Raw genomic sequence first — 17,024 nt, 5'->3', positions numbered from 1 at the left:
CAGGGAAATAAAGATTTCAGTTAGTCATTTAAGAAAAAGTGATTTAATCCTGTTCATTTTTTCCCTTTGCAGACGGATGTAATTGTTAATTCTGTAGATTCATATTATGATTTTGGATTTGGGTCTGTGTCGAAATCAATTCTGCGAGTAGCAGGAGATGAACTAGAACAGGAATTTAGCCAAAAGATGAGTAAGACACCGCTAGATTCCCAGTCTGTACTGGTCACAAAAGGATTTAAATTGTCCTGCAAATATGTATACCATGTGTTGTGGCAATATTCTGAACAAAATCTGGTAAGGTCAAAATAAATTTACCTTTTTTAAAATATATATCTTTATTGAAGTACAGTCAGTTTACACTGTTGTGTCAGTTTCTGGTGCACAGCACAATGCTTCAGTCACGTGAACATACATGTATTCGTTTTCATGTTCTTCCTCACCGTAAGTTAAAATAAATTTATCTTTCTGTAGCTCCAGAGTCTATGTAGTCTTTGTTGAACTTCCATCATGTCATTACATTCATGAAATATTATTGTCAAGTGGAATAGTCCCCATTCTCTACGACTCCTGTGAATACCTGAAATACAAAACAGGTGTTGTGGTCACAAGTTATCTTAAGTTTATTTTAAAATATCACCTAACCCATGTCTAAGTTTTAAGTGGTTACACGTCAGATAGACACAGACACTCTGCACACTTGTTCATCTTGCCACACCCAGTGACCCTGGAGGCCTTTTCCTACAGGGCCTGGGATTCAGGCTCTCCATATTTCCTGCCATCGGTTAGATTCCAGGACCACCTGGGATTTCCCTTCCAGTATCATTCTGGTCAAATCTGTTACCTGTGTTGTCTTCCCACCTGTGCTTGTGGTAGAGCTTAGCTCTCTGGCTGACTCTACAACTGAGGCACATAAGATACATGCATCAGAGAATAGGGGAAACCTACTGAGATGCGGAGAGAGGGAAACTTAATCCCCTTCTCTACCTTTGTCTTTATTTACTTTGTCACCGTTTCTGGTCTTTTGTCTGGAGAGCCCTCAGATCCCAAATATGTCCTCCAGTCATTCTCTACCCCTCAGTTTTCCAAGGTCCTTCCATAGGTAACCTTTCTAAATTAGTATTCAGTCTGAATGTTAAAATGTTGATGGAAGTTTAAATCTGCCAAAAATAAATTATACGACAGTACTTAATGACACTGAATAAATGTTGCTTATTTGCTTTAATCTCTCTCTCCTTTACTAAAAGCTCTTTATGTTGACCTATAAGTGCCCAGTGAAAGGGGATAAACTGAAGTTTGGCTCTCTGACCTGGGGAGAAGTACATAAACTGGTAGAAATCACAATACCCAGATGTCCTGAATGGCACAAAATGGACCATTCAGTTACTTCAGTTTCTCAGCCCTTTCATTTCTCATCTAACCTTATCACTGTAATGGGTTTCCTGTCTCATGGGACCTTTTCTGTCCCCTGAGGAGATGTAGACATGGCCCTGAAGGATAGTGGATGTTGGCACTGTAAAATATGGGCAGGGTTAATGTGTAAGTGAAGTCTTATTTTTGATTCAAGGCTGATCTTAAATTTGTCTTTTTCCTACAGGTATTGAAAAATGCAATGAAGGAATGCTTGGAAAAATGTCTTGAGCTAAATATAACTTCTATTTCCTTTCCTGCCCTTGGGACTGGAGTCATAGGTATTTCGAAGGGTACAGCAGCAGAGATAATGTTTAATGAAGTTTTACTATTTGCCAAACACCATTTGCAAAAACAATTAACTGTAAAGTTTGTGATCTTTCCAAAAGAACTGGAGACATATAAGGTGAGTTAATATCTTAAAAATGTCCTACAGTTCATTCATTCATTCACTCAACAACATCTGTTTGGTATCTCTAAAGTAAGACACAGGGTCAAGTGCTGTACAGCATGGTGATGTTCTAACTTGGTGAAATTTAATTTTTATAAATTGCTCACTTCTGACCTAGTGAAGAAAGTTATTGTCGAAGGCATATTTACCACACTACCTAGCTTCTCTCTTTTCCTTTGTTGGCATTGATTCTTCCCTCTGCTCCTTAAAAATAAATGACTTCCTAGTTTTTAGTGTGGGGTCCTCTGCTCCTCCCGCTTCTCCTCCCTACCTCCCAGACTATCTCCACGTGGGTGGTTGCCATTTTCTCTCTCCCTACAAGGAAACAAACTTAGACTTATTCTAGCTTGCTCTTTCCTGGAACCGGTGTAAAGGTTCTTAGTCCTTTTGCTGCCTCACTGGACACAGGGAGGTCTGTAGTGTGCTGATTTCCATTACTGACATCATGCTATCGATGCTGCATGGCTGAAGGAGGAATTGGAAGATATGTTCACAGTGGGGTCTCGTGAGCTGATGTAAGCCAGCTCCTGTACACCACTGTCTCATCTACAGCTGACCTGCAGGATGGGGGAAAATTACCCAATGAAGTAGCTTACCTTCTTGACAAAATGAATCATACTGTCATTCAAATGAAGTTCAGCAGCTTTCCCCCCAAGCAGAGGACTATTACAGGGCCTAGATAGGTGCCCTGAGTATATCCCTGAACTATCCATAAAGCCCCATATCCCTGTAAGGGGAATTAACCACATCTAGAAAAGAAGGCGCTCATTCTCTTTAACATACAAACAAAAATGTACACGGTCACTCAACAATACACAAAGATCAACCACAGTTGGAGGGCACTCCTAGGGGCTAATAATAAAAGTAGTTGCCTTGTATGCATCGGCCAGGTACTGTGCCAGGAGGAAGGTGTATCTTTTCACTCTCCCCTCAATCCTGTGATGAAGCCACTGTTGTCTTCTTCATTTTACACATGGGACCAGAAGTTAATATGCACACGACTAGTCCAGTGGCTGAGCCAGAATTCCAACCTGGGTCTTTTGGTGTTGGTCTGACCCCAAAGCCTGTGTTCTGAGCCACTAAACAAAAAATACAGAAAAAATGACTTGAGAGATGATACAACTTTCAGTTTGGCTCAAAGGAGAGGATTATCTTACACAGTAATTTATGTAATACCCTGGACATTGACCATTCGTTCAGGCATTTTACAGTGTTACCACTACATTATATCCATGTGGGAGTATGACGTGTGTGTACAGATGCGTATATATCTCTGGTCTTCTGCTAAGCACATCTTTTCTTTGTAAACAGGTCTTTTAATGAGGGATGTGTGTTCAGAAAGATCAGAGGACAACTGACACAGTTCACAGGGGGCATTACCTTGGCAAGGTCCCTGCATTCCAGAAAATAGATTTGTCAGACATCTAGAGTCTGACCTGACTCAGAAAGACCAACCTATACTAAACTCACAATAAAGTATACTTATATTCACACGCGTGAACTTTCCAATTCATGAATGACGAGTAAATAACTCCTTAGCTGACCAAAATACTGTGTTTACCCAGTATTTCATGATGATAAGGGTCCTGGCTGAAGCTGAGTATCTATAAAGGTGGTGGATAGTCATTCATTTGGTTATTTAACAAATATTTATTGCACATCTACCTTGTGTCAGACATTATGTCTTAGAATAAGGAATACCTTACTAGGAACACTCCTGACATCCCTCACATTGGGTATTGGACATTTGTGGACATAGCTAGAAAAACTGCCAAGTTCTTGCCATTTGGATCTACTTTTCCAAACTCCTTGCAGACCATCTGCTTGTTATCCACACCTTCTATGTTATTGATGCTGATTAAGTTACTGTTGTCTTTCGAAGTGGATTTTTATCCATTTTGCATATGGCAGCTATTATTAGTCTATTTATAAGCAGGTAATGTTATCTCATTTGTTTTGAAGGGCAGGGAATTTCCCTGTCATGACCTCTTCAGGTACTGCATAAGTATGGTAAGATCAAGAGCTTTTTGCCCTGAAAATTGCAGTGCAAATATGATTTATGAAGAAAATGTCCTACAGATTAAGAAACTTCATTGTCGAAGTTCAGATGTAATGAAAAATCTAGTCTTTACCTCATTATTTACCATCTTTTTCAATGAAGTAATTAATATCGAGTGCATCAACTTTAAACAAGGAAGACACTGGGCATGGTGGTTCCAAACCCTGGGAGAGATGAATTTTTTCAAATAGACACTGTTAAAGGATCTGCTTGGCAATATACATAAATCTTTGTGTGTAGACTGTCATATAATAATAATGATGACAGTGACTAAAAGCCTCACTTAGGACTCTCTGCTCTGTTTTGCTTCTTGTAGTTTTTCAGCACTGAAATGGAAAAGAATAAGGTCAAGCTGCACGGTCTTAACAGTTACCCTAGTGGTGAGTAAGAAATTCACGGGCCTGGAAGTAGAGTCTACCACCATAGGCTCTTGCTATTCTTGATCATCTGAACTAGTGGAGGGGAGAAGAAGAAGAAATAAGCCAAAAACATTTAATTGTAATTGAATGCCAGCCTGCTCTACACCTGACCATGATTCTATTTTTGCTCAGTCTATTTTCATGATATGAACAGAGAGAAGCTAAGTCGCAGTGGGTAATCCACAATGTGGGTAGTTCATTTACAAATAGCTGTCTATTATTTTTTTCATAAGCTTACTAAGCCAGTTACGCTTTCTGCTTTGAATGGAGTGCCATCTAAATGGGGTTACTTATCAGTAGTCATAGAAAACACAGCTCAGTAATACCAGATAACAAATGAATTAACCCAATGCTACACAAACCTGAGTAATCATTGGGATCATGACAGAAACTTTAAAAAACAAACAAAAATATGTATGGCCCTAACTCTACAGATTCTGATTCAGGAACTCTTGAGTCTGGGCTAAGCATGTATATTTTTTAATGCTGCCCAGTCAGTTTTGCTGCTGAACCAGCTTTGGGGTTCGCTGGACTAAACCAGTCCTGGTTGTCATTGGATAAGGATTAACTTTATCTTATAACTACATTTCAATCCACAGTGTCCCATAGACGTTAAGAACACCAGACATTCAACCAGCAATAGAAACTGTTAAGATATTTTCCATTAGGGTCAAAATGATTTGTTTATGCCCTTTAAATAGAAGAGTTCACTTACAGACATTCAGTGTCCAGCAGGATTGGAAATGAGAAGGAGGGACTTTAAAATCTCTGGCCTGTGACTGCACCTCGTATGAGCCTATTTATCTATTTGTAAAATGATGATAACAACAGACTGTTGTGAGAATAACTGGAGGTTATGTATGTAAAAAATATTCTGTAAATTGCAAAGCATTAAACAGATGCCAGGGAATAAATAATGAATGAGAGGACGGACAAACTCCCCAGGTGGCTCAGAAGAGGGAGAGATGCCTTCTTCCTGGAAGGGAGCAAGAATGACTTCATAGGCAAGATGATTCTAACTAAGCTGAGCTTTGAGGATGGCAAGATTCTCAATGGCCAGAGTTGGTGGGGTGGGGCACCTAAAGTGAAGAAAACTCACAGAAGCAAACAAATGGAGTGCATATTTGGGGAACCACAGTGACTCTAGGGGAGCTGGATAGGAGGAGTTTTAGGTGATGATAATATGGAAAAGGAACATACAAGTGTCTCTATATCATTAATCTGAACAATGGTGCCAGGCAGCACCATTTATTTCAGTAATTCTTGACATTTGTAAATTATAGCCTAGGACAGTAATTGATACTAATAATGATTAATGATGATCATCTCAGATTATCAAGGAAAGTTTAACTATTTAGGAAAGCAGGGAAGTGTGTTTCCATTAGAAATATGTAACTAATAAATTGTTAAAATTAAATATGTTTAAATATACAAACAAACAAACAAGTTTTGGTGCTAGGAGAGACTCCTTTAGCGATCTGAACAATTTAGTTACCTAGAAGAATAATTCTCCTTTCTTGATAATCATGGACAGGTGAGGTGTCACCATGTATTGTTTTTATTTTCTCCTAAAAATTAAATAATCTCCCAGGCAGAACAAGGGTTAAAAAAAATATGTCATCAGTTTAAGGCTCTCTGTCACTTCTTACTGTTGTCTAAAACACTGGCTTTTAATTTTACTCAGAGGAAAGCCATTCATCTCCTCCTGCCTACCTAGAAAGGTGTGTCCTGGTACTTTGTCATAGCTCCTGGTACCATGCAACTACTGTAACAGGGGGAAAGATGCTCATGACCACTGTTGTCTTGGGATCACTTGCTAGGAAGCAGAATTGTATGAGTACTGGAGTCAGACTGTTCACACCTACTAGCTCCATGGCCACCACTTACAAGTCCTATAACCATGGGCATCTTAGTTAATAACTTTATGAATCAGTTTCCTCATTTGTATGATGGGTACTACTAACAGTACCTATCTGTAGGATTGTGAGAATCAAATAAAATAATACATGTAAAGCACTTAGAATAATGCCTAGAACATAGTAAGTGCTCAGTTTACTTTTTATTATCAAAATGTGTTTCTGAAATCTATCCATGTAGCTAAAGTTTATTCCTTTTCATTACTCTAATAGTTATTTTTAAAAGACATGCAGGTAATTTCTGTTACAAACAAGAATGTGAACTTTCTTGTATCTCCTGATACACAAGTCCCAAAGTTCTTTAATTACAGGAGTGGTTGTTCCAGTTTTACATGTGATTTGAATTTATAGAAATTCCAGTTGCTCTGTGTTCTTGCTAACACTTGATGTTGTCAGACTTCTGAATTTTTGTCAATCTGGTTATTTTTCATTTCCCCGACTGCCAATGAAGATGAGCATCTTTTCTCACATGTATGGGCCATTTTTGTTTCCTTTTCTGTGAAATCTTTTGCCTGACTGGCTACTGGATTATTTCTTTTTCTTCATGATTTGAGGGAATTCTTTATGTATTCTAGATACTGCTTCACCTAGGAATTCCCTCTTAGCTAGTCCATTGCCCATCCCACTTTTATGTCACATTGGGTTCAGTCATTCTAATCCATCAGAGATTCTTGCTCTTTATATATATCTTTATTCCTTGGAGGGGGGGAGTTGTGGAAAAGGGTACAGGTGGATGGGTTGGAAACAAGTCCTGTTTCCTTTTCTGCTGGAATGTATATTATGTTCAGCAGCAGTAGCAGCAGCAGCTGCTAAGCTCCAAATGCTAGTTGTGGAGGTACAAAATGTCCTGCCATATACAGATAAGTTATAAAAAGGAATCCCAGATAGTGAAATTATGGGTATTTCTTCCTTTTGTAGTACTTTGATAATTTCCTATTTTTCGATAATAAACAGGTATTATTTTTTAGAATCAGAAACACATGTTGTTGTTGTTTTAAAAAAGAATTTTTGCTCTTTAAGCTCTGTGGCTTTCATATATGTTTGATTTTAAACCCAGTGGTAACAAGACTTTAAGAAAAATCCCATTCAGCAGGAATTGATAGTTGGTTAACATCCAGGATGAGATCACAAGGTGAGCTCATCTGTGAATTGACTAATGCAACACAGCAGGGTCAAGACATGATAAAGCACCCCCCTTACAGACTAAACCCTGTGTTCCCCAAAAGGCCATAAACCATGCATTTAGATTTCCTTTGTACTCAGCACAGTGCTCAGTGCTCAGATGTAGGTACTTAATTGAAGCTGCTACTGCTGAGGATGGTGACAATATCCTCGGGGCAACACTGGCCATGGTGGTTTTTTTCATGCATTGATTTTAAACTGGCTGCCTTCTGTTGTTACTTACGATAGTCTTTTTAGTCTGCCAGGGGACCAGAGAGAAGAGAGAAAATGGACTCAAAGGTCCTGTCATCAAGCTGATGGGATCCAACCAGGAAAAGGTAGATGAGGCTCAAGCATGGATCCAGAGGATCCTGACCCTCCAGGACTGCCACATCATTGAGGATAACCATATCCTCTACCTTGGGGAAGAGGAACATGACATTTTATCCCAGCTTCAGAAAATGTTACAGGTCTCTATCTCAGAGATTATCAGTCCAGGAAAGGCAAAGTTAGAGATTAAAGGAGCCCAGGCCGACCTCATTGAGGCGGTTATGAAGATTGAACATATGCTGTGCGAAGTTCAAGAGGAAATGGTAAGAAAAAAGGAGCGAGTCCTTTGGAGCTTATCAGGTGAGTAACTTTTTGTTAAGTTGGAAAGTCGGCTCTCCCACCTGTTCCTTCTTTGCAGTGTGAACACGCATGTGTGTCAGTGGATAAGATAGAATGGAAGAGGCGAGGAAACCAAGCTCCGTCTGTGTTGGGCCATAAACTTCTATAGCCATTTTTTGGCTTGCTTTCTACCAGCAGGATTAGTTACTAGTAAATGAAAACACACTCACATACACATACACACAAAGTTGGCTTTGCTGATGATGACATGGATTGCCTAAGGGGCAATTACATGGAAAGCTCAGGGTAACCCAAGCCCAGGCTCTCAGGAAAAAATGTCCATCCCTAATTCTGCAGATGAAGCGTTTAAATATAGACACATCCCACTTAATTCATTTCTTTAATAGGGTTTTATTGCGATCATTTATTGCTGGCAGCGTTAGGGTCTCTAAAGTTACTTACTTTGAACCCTCTCACCAAAGTAAATTATTTACTGGTACCATGTGGTCCACTCAGGTATCAATCAGTGAGGCAAAATCCATCAGGATGACTAGGAATTTGGGTCTGGAGAGATCCTTTTAACTTAGCCCTAGAGCTAACTAGGAAATTATACCGTTGAAAATACTGCCTGGGGAGATTGAGGCTTATTTGATTAATTTATTCAGCTAATGTTTATTGCACCCATGATATGTGCCAAGCATTGTGCTAGTTGCTGGGGATACAGTGATAAGACGGACATTGTTCCCACTCAAAATCGAATTGGGGAAACTGAGAAGTAAGCAGGTTAGTTATGGAAGAGGAAGGTGAAAGTTCTCTGGCAGCAACCAGGAAAGCCACCTAACCCAGACATGGGAGGTAAGGGGAAAGCTTCTCAGAGGAGGTGTCGTAAATGGAGAAGTGAAGAGTAGGTAGGAGTTAGTAAGGCAAAAAAAGGAACTTTCAAGAAATCAGACCGTAGCTGGGCCTAGATTATGCAAGACTTTTATAAATCACTGAAAGTAAGTATTCAGAATTTTTCTAGAAACACATGGGGAGCCTTGAAGGATTTTAAGCAAAGATAAGTTCAGACTTCTATTTTAGAAAGATCACTGGTTATAATTTGGAGAATGAATTTAGTACAAAAATTCAACTGTAAAATTTCAAAGGACACCTTATTTTCACCATGTGTTTGTAAAAATAATTCAGACAGATATGGTCAAAGTGAGCGGGAGTTTGCAATAAACGTATCCATATTCCACCAAAAAACGTGGACAAAAATAATACTTAAGAATAAGACCCAAGATGATGATTGCTGCTTAGCTTTTGAAATGTAATGAATGTGGGCTTTTAAACTGACACTGATAGTTCTCAAGAGAACGAGACAAAATAACATTGATCTCCTATAAAGCTTGTGGCATTACTTTAAATTAACTGCATTCATAAGGTTGGCCCATTCTCCCAGCTATTGGCAGTTTAGTCATGTAAGTCCCTTGCTTTGCTGCGAGGTAGCATTTTTGGCAGTTGAAGACTAAGCATGTTACTCCACAGCAGCATTTCAGAAGTTCATGTAGACGTACCCTCTCTTAGTCAGATTAAGATCTTCATTAGCAAAATGAATAATTTTGAAATAAGTTATTACTACAGGGAGCATCGACCATTCACCAGAGCAATATGTTTTAAATAATAGAAATTAGACATCTCCTCTTTTACGGTGCTCTTTTAATCCTTCCTGGTGAGTACTTCTGATAGCAGGAGTTTGTGGACCTTTGAGTTTCTGGTACCCAGCCCAGTGCCTGGCATGTAATAGGAATTCAGTAAATGTTTGCTGAACTCAAGGGAACTGAACTCTAATACTATACTTTATAAATGTGAGCTATTGCTCTCTAGATTTAATTTACAGTCTCTATTTTTGGAAATTTCCTGGCTTTGGAGATCCTCTGCTATGGAGTTATGTCCCTCCTGCTCTCGTGCTTTCCAGATTTACAACTTGACCCTCTAGAGAGTCTCTCTGAATTTATTATCTGCTTTTCTTGGTCAAAATGAGTCCACTTAATTAGATAACGTGCTGGGGATTAGGTCATTTTAGTATACTAGATCTTAAGTCAAACTAAAAGTAAACTGAAAGAAAAGAAGACTTTTGAGGGGTTTCCATTTGTCCACCTGTATTTTTAGTCCAATAAGGAGCTCCTTTGGGCAATAAAAGATTTCCCCTTGAATTTAAAATAGGAAAGAAGGAAAGACATTAAGGAAATAAAGAAGGAAGAAAAAGAGGGGAAAGAATGGAAAGGAGGAAAGACAAAACACCATAGACTCTTGATCTCCAAATTTTGCTCTTCTTAGTTGGGTCGCATATGAGTAACATGTGTACCAAATATTCTGCCTTGTCGCTTACAGAAAGCACTGGTGAAAGCCAGGTTTATAATCTTAGATCTATACTTTAAGCTGTGTGATATTGAGCAAGTCACTTAACTTCTCTGAATTTCAATTTCCCTATTTGTAAAATTGTGATAATTATTTCAGTGATGGTGGTATAGTAATGCTCAAATGAGATAGAGATATGAAACTGTTTTGAAAACTTTGAAGTGTTATATAAGTGCCGTACTGTTTTCCATCATTCCTTAATGTTTTCTTATGGTTGTCTCTTTTTGTTGGTGGGCATCTTGTCTAGAAATATAAATATTTCCTTTTAGCAACACAGTTATATATCATCATTACAGCATTGGTGGGGGGAGTATGTATTAATTCTCTTTTTTCTCTTAATCCCCTCAGCTTCATAATCCAAACCATATGGGGACAAATTTATTAATCCTCTGTTTTATACTATGACTTCTCAGAGTATTATAGCTATCCTTGCATGTCTTAAATATATAAGGCATACAATTTAAATTGGCTAATCTAGTCCTCCAAATTTTTGTAATCTGTTTCATTAAATTTCTTAACAAACTTTCCCTCTCACAGAGAATTGAGACATAGTTTTATGTTACTCATTTTTAGGGCAACAGACTGATCAGCAACCAGAAAACCAGAATGAAATGAAGGAAAATACTTTTCTGAAATGCTTAAAGCTTTCAACTCGAGAAATTCAGGATCAGAAGAAACAGTTTGAAGACTGTGGCTTGCAGGTTATAAAGGTATACTTAATGAAGGGAAGGATTTGACTCATCTTGCTATCACTTAGTTCTGCAGCCAGAAGTAAAACTTACCTGCTGATGACTCTAAGCTAGCTGCTCACTGACCTGGGATCCTAGGAATTAGTCTTCAAGGAGGGCAGAGATGGGCAGGTACAAGGAGTATAGTTGGAATCAGGTGGTAGAAATGATGTCAGGATATTTAGAAGCATAGATCAAGACTCAGGGAAAGCTATCTGCCTATCTTAAAGAAATGGAATACCATTTATCACACTGTTTCATAATTGTTTACCTATTTTTATCTCTTACTAAACCATGAACTTTAAGAGGGCAGAGGCTGTGTCTGCAGTTGTTGACCATTTCATCACCAGTGCCTGGCACATAGTGTTCGCTCAGTGAATTTTTATCAAAGAAGGGACAGGGAATTTTGAAGAGATAAAAGTCAAAATACAAGAGGGTTGGGGCCAGGGGAGACTCTTAGGCAACTTCATATGAAAAGCAAATTACATGCAAAGTCATACGCACAGAAGTGCTTTGATTTTTGAAGCAGAATATCAGGCAATTTAAGTAGCAGTTCTTCAGTCTCTTTTTCAGTTTTTCCCTTCTTTGGGCTACAGGTGGAGAAGATAGACAATGCGCTTCTCATGGCTGCCTTCCAAAGAAGGAAGAAAATGATGGAAGAGAGGACCCATGTGAACCCTGTGAGCCACAAGTTGTTCCAGCAAGTCCCCTACCAGTTCTGCAAAATGGTATGCAGAGTTGGCTTTCAAAGAATGTACTCAGTGCCCTGCGGTAGGTATCAGCCCCTCATAAATCGGGTTACTCTGTGTGGGAATTGGTGAACAGACATCAGCAGACGATTCACCATTAATAGCATTTGTTGCTTCAGTGAGGGGATCATTTATGTCTGGAATTTAGTGGTAAAATCATTTGGAAAGGGTCATAGTTAAAATTTTTTCTTCATATATTTTGTTGCTGATGGGTTTTACGTTGTTGAAAGTGTTAACAGCAAGAGCTCCAGGTCCCTGTTCTTCTCTTTCTGTGTTTGTGTCCTCTCTGCAGAGAGCCCTCTGGAGCTTTTTTACTCCCCTTATCTCAACAAAATAATTATCAACACTACCAAACCATCTTCATCCCTTAATTAAAAGGGCATTTTCCTGAATTTAATAAAGTTGATCTTTTCCATTCTTTTCATTTCCTGTAGCTGCTAGTGAATGAATTAGATACCACCTGGCAGGTGAAGCGAATAATATTTTCAGATCCTTCTCAACTATGGGAGTTCTGTGTATAGCTTGCATGTGTCTTCTCAGTTGTACAAAAATATTGCATACTCAATTGTTATATTTTCCCCTTTAAATCTCTCCAACAGAGGCTAAGAAGTCTAGTATTAATCATGGAGGATACCTAGCAAAGCAGCTTGATTTTGCCTGGTCCTTTAAATATGTGGCTCTGGATCTTTACCTTTCCAAATATGTAGCATGATCCTCGCTGTGGAGCCTCCTACTCCTAGTCTTGATTTCTAGAAAACAAAGGGTCTGGAAATCATCTTCTCTTTGGCCCAGAGAGAACAGAAGCAATACCTAGGGTAAAAATTGAACATAAACAATTTTTTGCAATTTTTTTACCTGGAGGTAAAAATTGACAAATGAATCCCCACGTAGTCTTTGAGTGTAACCAGGAAAGTGATGATCCGTATGGTCCTTTCATTGGCAAAGTATTAAAAATTCATAACTTCCATTTGCTCCTACACCCATTGTAACTGGCTTCTCTGCACTACCCCGTCCCCCATCGCCCCTTCTACTTCTGCTTAAACTACTCTCACTAAAATCATCATGATCCTCCTATTTTCCAAACTCAGTGAGTCCCCTCTTTTCAGTCCTGTGGCAGATGCTGCTGATTGCCTACCTACCATCTTTCATATTTCCTCCCCAAACAGCTAAGACACACATCATCCTCCCAAAGGAGACAGTCCCAAAGTCTCATCCTGTCTCATCATCGGCCTCAAGTCCAGGCAGTCCTCTCGTAAAGCTTAAAGGCAATTGCCCTTATACACTCATTATATAACGATGTAAGTAGAGCAGGAAAACCACAATAAAAACTCCGATTTCGAAAGGGGAAAAGGAAAGACACACGTCACTGATCTATACCACTCGTCACATATGCTAGACATGTAATTTGTTCAGCCATACAGTCACTTTAAGAACTCAACAGGCAAGAGACCCGTTTGCATCTGGTCAAGTTCTTGTCTTTGTAACTCAGCCTGAAGCTTGTCTGCATCTAGTCTTTAAGCCTCAAGATTCTGGTCTTTTACCTACTGGCTCTGTGCTCTGCCCATCTCCCTATCCCTTAGCTTAACAGCCACTACCTTGAGGCAATTCAGACAATAGACTCAGTAAGGAGATATTACCTAGGATGTGACTTGTGCCAATGTGCTGAGAACGCTTAACTGAAGATGCCCGAGAAACCCAGGAGACATCAGTTTTGTCACTACTGAAGCTGTTTGCAACTCATTTTTTTTAAAACCTAATTTTCAGTTGGAGTACAAAGGTTCTTGGCTTATTCACCCCTGCAAGGTTCCAAATTATGGGACTGTCAGTGAGTTTAGACGGCATGTGCTGTAGAGGGGGCTTCTATTAACAAAGCTTTATTTATTTTTTCCTGTCTTTCTTGCATTCTAGCTAGTTCTATTCAGAATTCATCTCTTACTTGTAAGATTTCACTGAATGCTGCAAGAATGAGCCTACATGGTTGCAGTTTCTTTATTGGGTTCATTCATTCATTCCAGAAGTATTTATTGAGAACATTCTAAGAGTCAGGCCCTGTGCTAGGTGGGAGGGATACAGCAATGAAACAAAATACATAGAATTTCTGCCCTTATAATTTATAATCTAGTGAGTCTATCTGTTGTCCATTCTTTAAATGTTAGTGTTTTCTGGAGTTCTGAAGGAAGCCTCTTTTTTCTTCTAAAATGTCCCCCTGGGTGCTTACACCTTTCCCATCGCTTCAGCTCCTACCTCTGTGATGATGACTTACGCATTTGTATCCCCTGCTTTTCTCCTGACCCACAGGTCCATATTTCTGGCTGTCTTTTGGACTTCTCTAACTAGATGTCCCATAGCCACTTCAAACTGAACTCTTTCCTTGGCCATACTTTTCCTTAAGAAAGAGGATCCCCACCCCTACCCCGATACTCCCTAACCTGGTTAACACCACCATCTATCTACCCCGTCTTCTAAGCTGGAAACTTTACCAGCCTCCGCCCCTTCCTTTCTCTCACTTTCATATCCAGGCACTCACGCAGCCTTAGTGATTTTCTCCTGGTAAAATTCTCAGTCTAGCCTTACCTCTCTGTTCCTACTGCCTTAGTTCATCTTCCCCTAGGCCCAGACAATTACCTGGCCCTTTCCTTGCCTCAAAATTACCCCTGTCGTGTGTATTCTATGTATATTCTACTGACTTTGTGCTAAGCTTAATCCTTTTCGCCCCTGAGGTAGTAAGTAGCAGGAAGTTAATGGGTGGAAGAACAAAGAGCAAGAAGAAACTCCCAGGAAAGAAATCTTTGATTTTTATCTCAAAATATTACCTCACCACATAAAATTGTACTATATTTTATCTGTTTAAGTGTGGGAGTTCTCTTTGTGAACTTTTGAGAATAAAGATCATTTCTTAGTCACTTTTGAAGCTCAAGTTCATCATAGCTGTGTCTATTTAGCACTTAAAATGTGGTTAATCTAAATTGAGATGTGCAGTTAAGTATCAAATGCACATTGGATTTTAAAGACCACTACCAAAGAAGAAAATGTAAAATATCTCCTTAATAATTTTTATATTGATTACATGTTGAAATGATAACATTTTGGATAATAGGTTAAATAAAAATATTAATTTTACTTGTTTCTTTTTACCTTTTTTAATGCGGCTACTAGAAAATTTTAAATTACATATGTGGCCCATTGCATTTCTGTTGTTCAGTGCTGCTCTAGAATATGAAAGTGTTTGGTTAAGTCCCAAGTAAATGTAAAGAATGAGGGAGGGAAAAATGGAAGGGAAGGAGGGGGAGAGAATATGGCTTTAAAGGAATTTTCTATTTTTTTTCCTGCTAAGTAGGGGTAGAAAAGGCATTAAGCAGGGATTACCTTGAGGTACAGAGTTTGGCTCTCTGCCTTCTGAGTGTTCTTACTATTACAGAGAAGATAAAATAGATCACAAGCATTTATATCATAGTGGAGAATATTCATTTCCGGTGGTTGGAATAGAGCACATTCTCCTTGGTATCGTAGTATTAAGGATGCCTGATGGTTGGAAAACTGCCTGGTGAGGACACACCTAGATCAAAAACATGTGGAAATTCTCTGTGGGGTATTTTGCCAGGCTATGGTGAGAACTGGTGACCTACCCCTGCCCCGCAGTAGAGAATACTCCTTCTAGGAACCAGAATGTTTATGGCCCCTAAATCCTGAGTGTCTTTTCCTAAACAATGCAGCATATACACTAACATTACTTCATATGCTCAGCATTCCCCTTATTTTGTCATATTTTTCTTGTAATGCTGTCCACAAATTTGGGAGACATTTTGCCTTCTTAGATGCTTTTTTTTTTTACTAGCTATATTCTCAAGAGTTCTAGAGATATCCTTATTTGTAGCTTGTAGAAGTCAGGCCATGTTCTAAGAAGAAATAGAACCTTCCCTCCATTATGCTCTTTCTTAGCTGCTTAGTTTGTAATGTTGACTTAAGTCATGCTGTCTCTGAACCTCAGATTTTTCATCTGTTATATGGAGATACTACCCAAGTCACAGATTAATTGAAGATAATCAATGTAAAAACGCTTTGTAAATCATAGACTCCTCTGTAAACTCCCATGATATATTAAGATGTAAGGTATTATGTTCATGATATTAGTGATAATTTGCCACAAGTGAACAGCTTTGGCTGTCTTTGCTACAGATACAGAGACTTGGGACTAGGAGATGGTGATTATTTGGAGGACTAGAGAGAAAATACATACGAGTACTGAAATAGGCAATATGATTTGCCAGATCATAATAATCCTTAAATTTTTTTTCTCTTATCAGATCCAAAATATGGAGCTGGAATATATTTCACCAAGAACCTCAAAAACATAGCATACCACGTCAAGAAAACACCTGCCACAGATAAGCTTATCTATGTGTTTGAGGCTGAAGTACTCACAGGCTCCTTCTGCCAGGGTCAACAGTTAAATATTGTTCCTCCGCCGTTGCTTCCTGGAGCCATAGATAGCCATGACAGTGTGGTTGACAATGTTTCCAGCCCTGAAATCTTTGTCATTTTTAGTGACACGCAGGCTGTGCCCCAATATTTGTGGACTTGCACGCAGGATCATGTACAGTCACATGATTACTCATCAGGACAAATGAGCAAGCAACAGCCCTGAAAGCAGTTCTGAAGTGGCAGCCCTGTTGATTAAGATCCATATCATTTTAACAACAGGCATGACCTTGCTTTGGAGGAACTAACCAAAGAATGACCATAAATGATTCAAAGAGTTGTTTGAATATGTCACATGGGTTGTCTCTGTGGACTGACTGAGTGATTGCAGAGATCAGCCACAAACTAGCATCTTAGTGCCTTCATCTTTACCTTCCTCTCTTGGGGTGGGAGTGGATCGATGACAACTAAAACACTCTCAGGACCATTCCCTCTCCTTCAAGTTGTCCTTTCATCTTCTTTACCACAGGTAACAACAAAAATGTTTTACCTGTAATGAAGAGATTTTTCCAGTATATAATCCAAGCCTTTTATTTTGTAAACTGGTAATTGTGTAACATATCAGGACAGCAGGATGATTTTAGATTTTCCAGTAAATCTTACAAAGCGCTTTAGATATCAAAATAAATCACCTTTATCTATGTAA

General features: G+C 39.0%; 1 protein-coding gene across 1 annotated transcript in view; it reads left to right on the top strand.

Moving 5' to 3' along the window:
• PARP9 (poly(ADP-ribose) polymerase family member 9) overlaps nucleotides 1–17,024 on the top strand; it is a 26,969-nt gene extending 9,945 nt beyond the window's left edge. Inside the window, exons 5-11 of the mRNA XM_010970901.3 lie at nucleotides 73–294; nucleotides 1,595–1,813; nucleotides 4,234–4,297; nucleotides 7,672–8,043; nucleotides 10,996–11,132; nucleotides 11,747–11,921; nucleotides 16,204–17,024. Coding sequence (XP_010969203.1) covers nucleotides 73–294; nucleotides 1,595–1,813; nucleotides 4,234–4,297; nucleotides 7,672–8,043; nucleotides 10,996–11,132; nucleotides 11,747–11,921; nucleotides 16,204–16,544 — 1,530 coding nt within the window. The 3' untranslated portion in view covers nucleotides 16,545–17,024. The remainder of the gene's footprint in view (nucleotides 1–72; nucleotides 295–1,594; nucleotides 1,814–4,233; nucleotides 4,298–7,671; nucleotides 8,044–10,995; nucleotides 11,133–11,746; nucleotides 11,922–16,203) is intronic.

This window comes from Camelus bactrianus, chromosome 1 (genome assembly GCF_048773025.1).
Source record: "Camelus bactrianus isolate YW-2024 breed Bactrian camel chromosome 1, ASM4877302v1, whole genome shotgun sequence".
Lineage (NCBI taxonomy): Eukaryota > Metazoa > Chordata > Mammalia > Artiodactyla > Camelidae > Camelus > Camelus bactrianus.
Note: the sequence above shows the minus strand (reverse complement) of the source record. Positions and strands in the feature narration are given on the sequence as shown.